The 12,781-nt window shown below is 36.6% G+C and overlaps 1 protein-coding gene across 1 annotated transcript; it reads right to left on the minus strand.

Moving 5' to 3' along the window:
* Positions 1-1,446: 1,446 nt before the first annotated feature.
* On the minus strand, positions 1,447-11,766 carry LOC141362745 (junctional adhesion molecule-like). The gene is made up of 6 exons (XM_073864953.1): positions 11,624-11,766; positions 8,942-9,286; positions 8,490-8,855; positions 7,147-7,470; positions 3,252-3,653; positions 1,447-1,475 (listed from the first exon to the last, which is right to left on the minus strand). The coding sequence occupies exons 1-6, from the start codon at positions 11,754-11,756 to the stop codon at positions 1,447-1,449; spliced, it is 1,599 nt and encodes a 532-aa protein (XP_073721054.1). The 5' UTR covers positions 11,757-11,766.
* Positions 11,767-12,781: the final 1,015 nt, after the last annotated feature.

Below are 12,781 nucleotides of genomic sequence, written 5' to 3' on the forward strand. Positions count from 1 at the left end.
AGCTGTGGAGGAGTTGTGTCCCGGCATTAGCACCAGGCGGTACAGCATGCCTCACATCACCCTGGCTCCAGAAACCCGGAGACGACCGAGGCACGCAACGAGCGAGCACCCATCTCGATGCAGCTTCACGGACCGCTGTCTGGCGAACGGAGACGCCATCGCCCAGCATGAAAACGGTAAGACTCCGCTTGTCATTGTAACCTGCACTACTTGCCACATGTACAGTTTAGCTTCTTCCGTCAGCATAGAGGGGTTTACATGTGCTAAGTGTATTGAAGTAGTAAGGCTGACGGAGAAGGTTGCAGAACTAGAAGCGCGCATCCGAACGCTAGTTGAGGACAGTAAGACCGCTAATGTTAATTAGCCTAGTGTTAAGCGTAATACACATGGCTCGGTTCCGACTTCAGAGTCAAGGCGGCTGACTAACTGGGTGACTGTCAGGCGGCCTAGTCGCATTCGGCATCCAAATCACGTTCCTGTTTTAATATCAAACAGATTTTCTCCACTCAGCAATACACCGGCTGAGACATCTGTTAAAGGTGCCCTGGTTATTGGAGATTCTATACTCAGGAACGTTGGCATTGAGGCACCAGCCACCATAGTCGATTGTATACCGGGAGCCAGAGCGTCTGACATTAGATCCAAACTTAAAGTGCTGGCTAATGCTAACCGTAAGTTTTCTAAGATTGTTATTCACGCCGGCACGAATGACACCAGACTCCGCCAGTCGGAGATCACCAAAGATACTATTAAAGAGGTGTGTGAAATTGCAAAAACAATGTCAGACAATGTAATTTGCTTTGGTCCCCTCCCCGCCTACCGGGGGGATGAAACTTACAGTAGATTAGTGTCTCTTCATGGCTGGATGTCAAAGTGGTGCCCTCAGCATAACGTAGGGTTTATAGACAATTGGAAGCATTTCCGGGGAAGACCTGACCTGCTAAAGAGAGATGGCCTCCATCCGTCTCCGGAAGGAAGTGCTATACTCTCTAGAAATCTGACCAATAGTCTTACTTTTGATATTGTCTGACTATCCAGGGCCCAGGTCAGGAAACAGACAGATCGGCTTACCCATCAGTCTGTTAGCTGCCTTGACATGTCAAGATCACATATATCCCAGCACATAGAGCCTTTTTTAACAGAGTACCAACACATCTCGACTGTGTCTGTTCCTCGAACAAATAAATACAGAGCACCGTTTACCTCGTCTCGCACAAATCTTATTAACATAAAACTAGAACATAATACATTAACAGATGAAACTCAAATGTTAAAATTCGGCCTTCTTAACATTAGATCACTTACCAACAAAGAACCAATTATCAATGAAATAATTACTGACCAAAACTTAGATGCACTCTGTTTAACAGAAACCTGGCTTAAAGCAGACGATTACACCAGTTTAAACGAATCCACCCCACAAGACTATTATTATAAACATGTTCCTCATCTAATAGGGAGAGGGGGTGGTGTAGCTACAATATACAATAAAATATTCAAAGTAAACCATAAATCCAACCTAAAATTTAATTCGTTTGAAATAATACTGTTAAATATGGAAATAACTGATCGCAACAACAAACGACTTTCGTTCATTTTAGCTACCATATATAGGCCTCCAGGCCACCACACAGATTTTCTTAAAGAAATAGCAGACTTCCTATCTGAGCTTACAGTCACTGTAGATAAAGCTCTTATCGTTGGTGATTTTAATATCCATGTGGATAATCCAAAAGATGCATTAGGACGTGCGTTTATGGATGTTCTAAATTCTCTCGGCATTAAACAAAACGTGTCAGGGCCCACGCATACTCGTAATCACACACTAGACTTAATTCTGTCACTCGGACTCAATATTAATGACATCGAAATATCACCCCAGAGCGATGCCGTTTGAGACCATTGCCTTGTGTCATGCACAATACTTCTAGATAGGACCGCTCAGTCTACAACATGCTACAGATTAGCCAGAACAATAATTTCCACCACTAAAGATAGCTTTATTAGCACTCTTCCAGACCTGTCCCAAATGAAACATGTAGCAGATAATCGTGAAGATCTAGATATTATAATAGAAAACCTGAACAACGTCTGCTCTAGCACGTTGGATGCCGTTGCTCCCATTCGAAAAAAGAGAATCAAAGAAAAACCGCCAGCTCCATGGTATGACCATCATACTGCAGCCCTTAAAAAAGTAGCTAGAAAAATGGAAAGAAACTACCGAAGCACAAAGTTAGAGGTATGGCGTTCAGCATGGAAAGAGAGTGTTCAACACTACAGACAGGCTATTAAAACTGCCAGATCTACCTATCTCAGTACGCTTATTAAAGAAAATCATAACAACCCTCGTTTTCTATTTAGCACAGTTGCGAAACTGACTAGAAACAAAGAACAAACAGAAACCAATAGTAAACTCCAACACAAGTTTATTCCTCCCAAGGGTTTTTGTCCTTCTAGGACTTTTTCCCATTGGGTTTTTTTTCCTAGAGGGTTTTTAATCCCAGGGAGAGTCAGCCAACTTTGGCTTAACTTAGCACTTTACAGTATACGTTACTTTATTAATATGCTCGCTTGTACGGTTTAACCGCTTTCTCTACTTCTTATATTATCTATTGATTTTCTGTGTTCTCCTCTACATCTTCTCATGTAAAGCTGCTTTGCAACAATTAACACTTGTGAAAAGCGCTATATAAATAAAATTGAATTGAATTGAACTGTTATTGAAATGAGTAAATAAAGCTAAATAATCCTAATTATAATTAATAATACATCATTTAATATGTATTGGCTACAATTTTAGCTCCCACAAATTTAGTTTAGTAGTTATTTTTCCATGTCATCTTTATATGTTGATGATACATATTTGTGTGATTTGTACACTGTTATACATACTCGAGACCTTACACAGAAGCACAAATCAATTCTCAGCTGTAGTGCTGTTGGTACATTAAAAGTTTTCTTACTAGACATGTACCACTTGGTAAAAATCACCTCAGCGTTATGACAGAGGAAGTGCTTGCTGAGATTTTAGCAGAAGTACATCATCGCCTTCATGTGCATATAGCCCATTGTCCAATGCAATACATATGGTTTGTGGTCATGATCAGTATCTGGGTTTGTTATGATGTTGTGGTATAGTTTTGAGAAATTTAAAACAAAACTTAAATTTGATTAAATTCACTTACATTTTAAAATTCACTCATTTATTGATTAAAGCTACAATAGTTTTCCATACCTATCTGTTGACTTACCTAGTAATCTTGGTACCAACATTGTGCTGACTGTAAACTCATCTGTTCCAGAATCACTCCCAGAATCACTCCTGGAACCACTTCCACTTCTGGAAGTTCTCTCTTCACTGTAAACTTTACATGTGTATTGTCCCTCATCTTTAGCTGTCAGATTGTTCAACAGGAGGGAGAAGTCTCCATGTTTAATGTCTTCAGTGAAGAAATGAGCTCTATTATGATAATCCTGATGTTGAGACTCTGGTCTAATATCTTCATCTGGATATGCACACACTGGACTCTTCAATCCTGATTTACTCCATTTCACCTTCAGTCCTTCTACTGGTAAATTATTATTTAAACAGGGCAGAATCACTGAGCCTTTCGGAGGAATAACGAGATCACAAGAATAATCCACTTCGTAATCTGAAAAACACATATAATACATCTAATGTGATAACTGTAAAGGCTAAAGAAAAGTTATGTTTACTTTATGCATAATATTGTTTGAAGCCTGTGACAATGTAATGAAAGATGTTAATATCAGCCTGACTAAAACATCTGATATTTTCTTACTTTTAAAGAAACATGTTTAGTTCGTGTTTATAAATAAGTGTGGTTTATATGATGTTGAGATCCTGCTGCACAAAACGAACACAGACTTTTGTATTTTCAAAACCTTCAGTAAGACACAAATCGTCCCCTTGGAATTATAAGGTTCTATCTGCGTTCTGAGCAGTTTTGAGATATTGAGCTTCAAAGTTTTTGCTTTACATATAGGAAAACTTACATGGGGAAGAAGTTTCTTTCAAACATGAAAATAACAGGGACCCTAAATGCATTCTAAATATACAATATGAAAATCCTCTCAAATTTCTAAATGTGGATTTTTGGAAGGGGTCAAATGCAGATAGAACCTTCTAATTCTAAAACAACACTTTTCGCTAAGAATTATAAGGTTCTATCTGCCAAAACATTATTTAAACATTAAATATAAAATTAATGTTGTAACAATTTTTCAACATGTGTTAGAAAGTAACATTTTAATCCTTTCTATGACATTTAATATTTTTATTTTTAGCACTTTTATCTCTAAAAGTCTGATTTTACATTGCTCATTTAAAACATTGCTTCTTCCCTCTTCTGCCTCAGTTTCTCTACCATCCTCCTGTATATGTTGGGTTCATTACAAAATAGACAATTTTGTTTTAGCATGTTATACCATTCCCTACTGAAAAATCCAGCTAAGACCAGCATAAGCTGGTGAGCTGGTTTAAGCTGGTCTCAAAACTTGGTTTTAGCAGGTCTCCCAGCTTGGTTTTAGCAGGTATTGCTGGTGTAGTAAGCTGGTCTAGCTGTGTTTTGATCACTTTTTAAGCTGGTCTAGCTGGATTTAGCTACTGCCACCTTAAACCAGCTAAAACCAGCTACCAGCTTATGCTGGTCTTTGCTGTTTTTTTTAGTAGGATTGAGCAGCTACAGGCTACAATCATTCTGAAATCATTTTAATACTGAGGTAACTGCTTTAAAAATCTTTCACATGTTTACATTTTGACATAACAATCATAACTTATTGTAAACACACTTTTTTGGGTAGGATAGATTAGTTCGTTTTTTCTGTATTTTTTATCTTAGTGCGTGCCTCTTAATATCAGGAACTAAGAAGCTAACACTGCTGGCTAGTGTGGTGTCTAACTATGAAAACAATCTCCTCAGCAAGACCTAAAAAAAAGACTGCCCCTACTGAAAAATCCAGCAAAGACCAGCATAAGCTGGTAGCTGGTTTTAGCTGGTTTAAGGTGGCAGTAGCTGGTGTAAGCTGGTCCAACCAGCCTGGCAAAGCTGGTCAAGCTGGTGGGTCAGCTGGTCTTCCGGCATGACCAGATAAGTCCATCTAGACCAGCTTAAAATGTGACCAAAACACAGCTAGACCAGCTTAAAAAGTGACCAAAACACAGCTAGACCAGCTTAAAAAGTGACCAAAACACAGCTAGACCAGCTTAAAAAGTGACCAAAACACAGCTAGACCAGCTTAAAAAGTGACCAAAACACAGCTAGACCAGCTTAAAAAGTGACCAAAACACAGCTAGACCAGCTTAAAAAGTGACCAAAACACAGCTAGACCAGCTTAAAAAGTGACCAAAACACAGCTAGACCAGCTTAAAAAGTGACCAAAACACAGCTAAACCAGCTTAAAAAGTGACCAAAACACAGCTAAACCAGCTTAAAAAGTGACCAAAACACAGCTAAACCAGCTTAAAAAATTACCAAAACACAGCTAGACCAGCTTAAAAAGTGACCAAAACACAGCTGGACCAGCTTAAAAAGTGACCCAAACACAGCTAGACCAGCTTGCTATACCAGCAATACCAGCAAAAACCAAGCTGGGAGACCAGCTAAAACCATCTCACCAGCTTAAGCTGGATTTTACAGTAGGGTGAACTTGCCTAAAATTCGGGCTGTCGATCTTAAGGTTTCTTAAAAACTTTGCGTTGCGTGCCATAATCCTCACAGATATGGTGTGTCTGTGATTTTTCCTGTCGTCAAGGACAAAGCCGGCAACACCACATATAGGGACAGTTTCCCGGACAGGGAATAAAATAAATGTCCTAGAATAAAATAAATGTAAGAGCTGTCCAAACTGAAAACAACTTGCACAGACATATCTTAAAATACATCAGTGCCCTTTGTTTAGCCTCAAAATGCACACAAGTAATACTTTTAGTAAGGCATGTTTGTTAAATATTTTCTAATGAAACTAAGTTCTAGTTCTGGCTTAAGCTAATCCCTGTCTGAGAAACCACTCCATAAAGTTGATCCTGATTGGTCCCCTTCTGTGCATTCGAAGTGCTGATTAGCTCACGCAGATAGAACCTTGTAGAGCCAACTTAGAGTTCGATTTTGTAGATAGAACCTTTTTGTTTTTTTAATAAAACGTCCCAAAATGTACAAAACTTAAAATAAAACATCACATAATGTAAATAAGTTGTCACAGAGTAAGAATATGTGAATAACTCAATTTTGACAAAAATGTCAGTTAGAACCTTATAATTCCAAGGGGACGAAATGTGACACAGGGTCAAATGGACCACTTCACTGATGTTTATGCATGTTTATATTTATATGCTTCACAGAAACACACACAAACACATTTACATCTTTAAGGGCCTTTACCATAAAGTCGGTTTAGTTGCTTAGCCAGGTAAGTTTAGGATAGTTTTTGCCTGGGTTTTGGGAACCATAGCTTGACTATATTTAATGTACATTCCCATAATAACTTACACTACACAGCTAACCTTCTCCAGATAAGGTTATGTCCTATTTGAGATCACACACCAATATGCAACCAGTCAGTAGAATGATGCGACTAATGTTGCAATGTTTTTTTAATCCTGCATAGATTTATGTGCAAACTTTACACACACGAAAATGAACCATGCTTTTTAAAGTAAAAGTGTAGTAAGCATGTTTTTGTGGATTGATTACCATTTGTGTTAGCGTGGGTTTACTACAGTATAACATTGTTAAACTATGGCCATGGTTTAGTGTTACATAAAATAAAAACTGGGAACTGTTCCATGATTAATTTTAGCAGTAGTATTACAGTACTTCAGGTACTACAGTAATAAACATATTCTTTTAACATAAAACGTTTAACGCGCTCATTACATACGTCATATTGGTTTTGTCAACTTAAAACTAATCCTGTAAATCCTGTTAACGTTTGCTCAAACCACCTTTATGGTACATGCCCCATTACAATACCAATGTAACAGCATTGCATAACCCAGTATTGCATAGAAATATATGACTATTACTGAGTCAAACTCTCTTTACTGTCCGAGTAATAATATGACACAAAAAATGACTGAATGGGTTGATTCCTATAATAACAACACTTTGTATTATATTGACTTACCATTAACAAGGTCTTCCAAATTCACGTTTACTGTCAACACAGACCTCTGTACAGTGTAAACTTTACATGTGTATTGTCCCAAATCTTCTTTCGTCAGATTTTTCAACAGTAGGGAAAAGTTTCCATGTTTAATGTCTTCAGTGAAGAAATGATGTTGAGCCTCTGGTCTAATTTCTCCATCCTCATACACACACACTGGACTCTCCAAACCTGATTTGCTCCATTCCACCTTCTGATCTTTTGTTATCAAAATTGGATGAATGAAACAGGGCAAAACTGCTGAACCTCCATAAGGAAATCGATAAGAACCTTTCACGATGAACCCTGACAAGAGTTGACATTTAATTTACATGAAAAAGATTATTTACAAAAAAATAAAACATTGTTTGTACATACTATAAAACAATTGAAATGTTAAATGCAATTTATTGTTTATCAGAAGTGCAGATTTATAATCATAAAAGTTAGTTTGATTTATTTTTGTTTATTTAATGTATCAGGGTTGTGTGCTGTTAAAAATAATGATTCATTACTCTCTGAACTGAAGAATTTCTTATAATCATACCCATGTTTGGTCTGCAGTAGATGAGACAGCAGAACAGAAGAGCAGATCCACATGCAGTAATACACAGAATCAACACCGTTATGTGTAAAACTGAGAAACCTGTAACACGCACGCACGCACGCACACACACACACACACACACACACACACACACATAAACAAACACATAAACACAGCCTTAGAAATATCATAAGTGCAGGAATTATTTGCACACATCAGTGAATTCAATAATGTGAAACCCATGACATCAGCAGTGTAATGTCATCTGATCCAATAGGTTGACCTACTGCTGCTACTATGAGAAAGATGTTTGTGACTCTTAAAAAGCAAGTTCACCTAAAAATTAAATTTCTGTCATAATTTTCTAACCATCATTTTGTTCTAAACCTGTATGACCCTTTATTCTTTTAAAGGATAACATTAGAAATTGTAACAAATGTTGATGCTTTTTATACACAATTCTCAGTAGAATGTTGATGAGTTGGAAAGTGATTATTTACTCTTATTATACAGTATTTAAATGATCTAAATGGACAATGTTAAAATTCTTAAAAATATTTTCTCCTAACATGATGATACACATTACTAAAACTGGATTTGCTAGCAATGTTAAGAATGTTAAGTTTTTTTTAAATACTTTTTAATATTTAAAAAAAATGTCTGGAATTAAGCTTGCTGTAAATTTTGAAATGCTGACTTATTTTTTCTTGTAACTAAACAACTTAATGGAACTCACGTTAAAAGTTATGTATTTCTATTTATTTATCTGTTGACTCACCCAGTCTCTCCAGTTTTACAGTTGTGTTTGCTGATAGTCGTCCAGTAAACACTTCACAGATGTAAACTCCTTTATCTTCAGTTCTGACTCTCTTCAGTCTGAGAGAGAAGTTTCCTCTGTGGATTTCATCAGTAAAGAAATCAACTCTGTCTCTGTATCGCTCATCTGAGGCGTCTGATTCAAGTTTCTGAGTTTCATTGTTTTGATAGAGCAAAACCGAAATGTCTCCATCTTTATCTCTTTTCTTCCATAAAACTTTTTTAATCTCTTCAGGTTTGATGTGAGAGTTCACAGAGCAGCTCAGTGTTACATCCTCACCCACAGATGCAGATATGGACTGACTTGATCCTGATACTATCAAACGCTCTGAAAGAATGAATTCAAAATAAAATATAAATTCACATAAATTCCTTCAAATATAATGTGAGGGAAGTCATATGTTTTGTACTCACCAACATGTTTAATTTCCACCACAGTTTCTCCAGACTCTTGTCCAGTGTGAACTTTACATGTGTATTGTCCCTCATCTTCAGCTGTCAGATTGTTTAACAGGAGTGAGAAGTTTCCATGTTTAATGTCTTCAGTGAAGAAATGAGCTCTATCATGATAATCCTGATGTTGAGTCTCTGGTCTAATATCTTCATCTTGATACAGATGAATGAGAGTCTGTGTGTCTGATCTTCTCCATTCCACCTCCAGATCTTTCAGTGGTAAGAGTGAATCAACAGAACAGGGCAGAACCACTGAACCTCCCAGAGGAACAACCAGAGGACCTGAGGAACCCTTCAGTGTGAACCCTAAAGAATTGTATTTTTCAATGAACAACAGAGTAAAATAAGATAAAGCTTGTATTGAAGTGTCTTGTATCAAGGTTGTTATGTTTGCAGCGCTACAGTGCTATTTTGCAGCAGCATTTTGAATAATAAATTGTGGAAAATGTTTTAATAATCAGAGGTACAATTGCAGACATTACAGACTGATCACATCTAGTAAAGATGATCTTATCATACATTATATTTTAAACACATAAATCTGAATCTGACATCATCAAATTACTTTCAGTTTAACAAAGGTGCACAACTACAGAAACAACAACTTTATATTGGACTGACAACGAGGAAAGATTTAGACACAGGTAAATAAATTCATAAATAGACATCATTTATATTTGTCAACAAGCTTAAGCACAAGTGTGTAAGATCAGAAACAAAAACAAAAAACTCCTTTGTGAGAATGATTTCCATAGATTTTAGCCCGGCATTCAACACCTTCATCCCACAACAGTTTATACAGAAACTAAACCGGCTTGGTCTAAACACCTCCCTATGCAACTGGCTGCTGGACATTTTCACTGTCCTCACATCCAGTATCCTCACATTAAACACAGGGGCTCCTCAGGGATGTGTCCTTAGCCCCCTGCTCTTCACCCTGCTAACCCATGACTGCACCCCAATGTACAGGGCCGACCTCTTTATAAACTTTGTGACAACACAACTGTGGTGGGTTTTGTCAAAAACAATAATGGGACAAACTACAGAAATGAGGTAGACCAACTGGCCAGATGGTATAGTTAAAATAATCTCTCTCTAAACGTGGAGAAAACAAAGGTGATTGTGGATGACTTTCAGAGAGCACACACCCAACACTCTCTTCTGACCATCAACAATATTGCTGTTAAGAGGGTGAGCAGGACCCAGTTACTGGTGTGCATATATCAAAGGGACCTCTCCTGGACCACCAACACTGCATCACTGGCTAGGAAAGCCCAACAGCGCCTCTATTTCCTCTAAAAACTGAAAATAGCCAGAGCCCCAGCACCCATCATTTGCTCATTCTACAGGGGCACCATCAAAAGGGTCATTACCAGCTGCATCACTGTGGTTTGGAAATTGCACCAACCACAACCTCAAAGCCCTGCAGCACATAGTGAAGGCAGCAGGAAAAATCATTGGTGTTTATTAATGTTTATTTATTTATTGGGTTCTTCTTTGTTTATTTTATATTAAATATATAATATAATATATTTAAATTCAAATGAGAAATCACATTTAAATGACTAAACATAAATTAATAAAGAAGGAAAATGTATTTTGTACAAGTTGGTAAAAGTTTTTTGTATTTTGGTAAAAGTTGGTATAGCAAATTGATAAATGGTTCATACCGATTGCTGCTATAATTCATCTAAACATTGTTTTGAAGGGAAATGGCATCTAATTAAAGAAACCAAAAAAATATTTACGGTACAATGCAATAATCCATAATAATAAATAAACATAGATAATAAACAACAAATAATAATAATAATATAAACTATAATAGAAATGCAGAAGGAATTTGGCAGTGGGACGAGTCCTAACTAAATACGGAAAATAATATTTAATAAATTATTAAAACATTTAAAAAGTCATTGAACAATAATGAAAATATATTATTAAAAATATTAGTGCACATCGGCTGAAGATCATTAGCCTAAACAAGCTTCTGCTACAAATTCGAGTCATTCTATTGGTGACATTTCAGCACTTGACAAATGGATAGCGACTCATAAGTAGCACTTAAAACTAGCTGCGAGTGATCGTTTTACGTGCATCTTTGGGAAACGCACGTAAATGAACAACGAATGTTCGTTAAGTAGCTCGTAGAAAGCGCTCTTAAGTGCTAAGTTCAATCGTTATTGGGAAACCCAGCCCGGGCTGTTAGGAAGCTGAACTCTTGTCCCTCTCTGCCCTCTGTCCTTAGAAGCACCAAACTGTAGCTCCACCCCCAATGCACACACATCTAAACACACACTGCACAAGGCACTTTGCTTTGCTCTAAATGCTGCTGTCAAAAAATATACTGTACTTATAAGTGTTGCAATGTCTCTTTATTCTTAAATACAGTATATTATTTATTTTTAAATTTCTAAAACTTGTTGTTGTGTAATGTTGATGTTGTTGTTGTTGTTCACTGCAGGGTTGAGGAAACATAATTTCAATACTCTGTCTTGTACATTCTGCGGGAATTAACAATAAAGTTGACTTTGAAGTTTAGATTTCGGTGTTAAAATACTAGTCACTAGTGTGTGTGTGTAAAATTATAATTGCTGAGCTTTTCTAATACTTTTTAAAAGAGAGAGAAATATTTTACATTACCTTCAGATGTTATCAGGATGGCAGAAACAAAAATAAACACATTAAAGTCCATTTTCAGTGCTAAATATTTCTGTTCATCTCTCTGGATTGTAAAAGTCTCAGTGCATGTCTGTAAATGAGTCTTCTGCTTCATGCAGTCTTGTCTAAACCTGTTTTGTTTTCTTCCTAATGATAAAGAAAGAGTTCTGTGGAACTGAAGCTGAGCCAGACAAACCGGTTCAGATCGAGTCGTAAGATGATCGGTATGAATAATATAAAAAAAACTTGTTTTTATAAAGAGTGCACTGAAACTGCACTCCAACAATAAGAACTAAGTTATTAAAGGAAAATGTTAGTCATAATGTTGCATTAAGATTAAGTTGCTCTGAATTTAGTTGACTGTCACATGTTTACTGAATACGTACGTGGCTGTCTCCCAATGGTATTCATTTATAGGGCTCAAACAATTAGCTGTGTGAATTCTGAAGCGATCTGTAAATGTGTGACAGATAAGTGATCCTACAAATCACAACATGTGAAGTGCTCATAACATTGAATTAACTTGAGCTCCATCACTTCTGTTTTAGATGAGTAAGTTCATGCTTGTTATTGCAAAACCAGCACCTCATTTTTGGACTCGTGTCAGTCTCACATGTGTCCTGTGAGGCTTTTAAACTTCACCTTTTACTGTAAATGATGACACAATTCATTTATAAGTGCAAAAAGTGAACAAGTGTAAATAGAACCAATATGTAGAATAAAAAAATTGCTGCTTTCCAATTGTGAATGTTTACAAACATGTTTTCTTTTTATCTCTTTACTGTACCTGATTTGTTAAAATCAGGTGTCTGATTCCTGACACCTCTACAAGAATCAACTTTGGATAAAGTTTAGTTTTACAGAAGTCTTATAAAAGCCATGCATCATTATCTTTCTTGTTTTCTTGTGATCAAGACATAAAAATTAACAAAGAAACGTGAAATATAAAATAAAAATCATGGCCTTCTGTAATTTTTTTGATTGGATGGTTATAAATTCTTTCGGTTTGAAAATGCCAAGCAATTGAGAAACGCCCCTTTATGTTCTGCAGAAATCTATATTTGGCAACAGATGGTTGTGAATGTTGGATTCATTTACTGTACCTGAAAAAACATAATCATGTTTCTGGCAATTACAGTA

This window comes from Misgurnus anguillicaudatus, unplaced genomic scaffold (genome assembly GCF_027580225.2).
Source record: "Misgurnus anguillicaudatus unplaced genomic scaffold, ASM2758022v2 HiC_scaffold_29, whole genome shotgun sequence".
In the NCBI taxonomy this organism is placed as follows: Eukaryota; Metazoa; Chordata; class Actinopteri; order Cypriniformes; family Cobitidae; genus Misgurnus; species Misgurnus anguillicaudatus.

What these genes read in the sequence shown, in the direction of transcription:
- LOC141362745 (XM_073864953.1), bottom strand. Translation starts at nt 11,756, where the DNA reads ATGAAGCAGAAGACTCATTTACAGACATGCACTGAGACTTTTACAATC. An exon ending in GGTGGAAATTAAACATGTTG is followed by an intron (nt 8,856 to 8,941) that starts GTGAGTACAAAA and finishes TCATTCTTTCAG; the next exon opens with AGCGTTTGATAGTATCAGGA. An exon ending in TGTAAAACTGGAGAGACTGG is followed by an intron (nt 7,471 to 8,489) that starts GTGAGTCAACAG and finishes AACTCTTGTCAG; the next exon opens with GGTTCATCGTGAAAGGTTCT.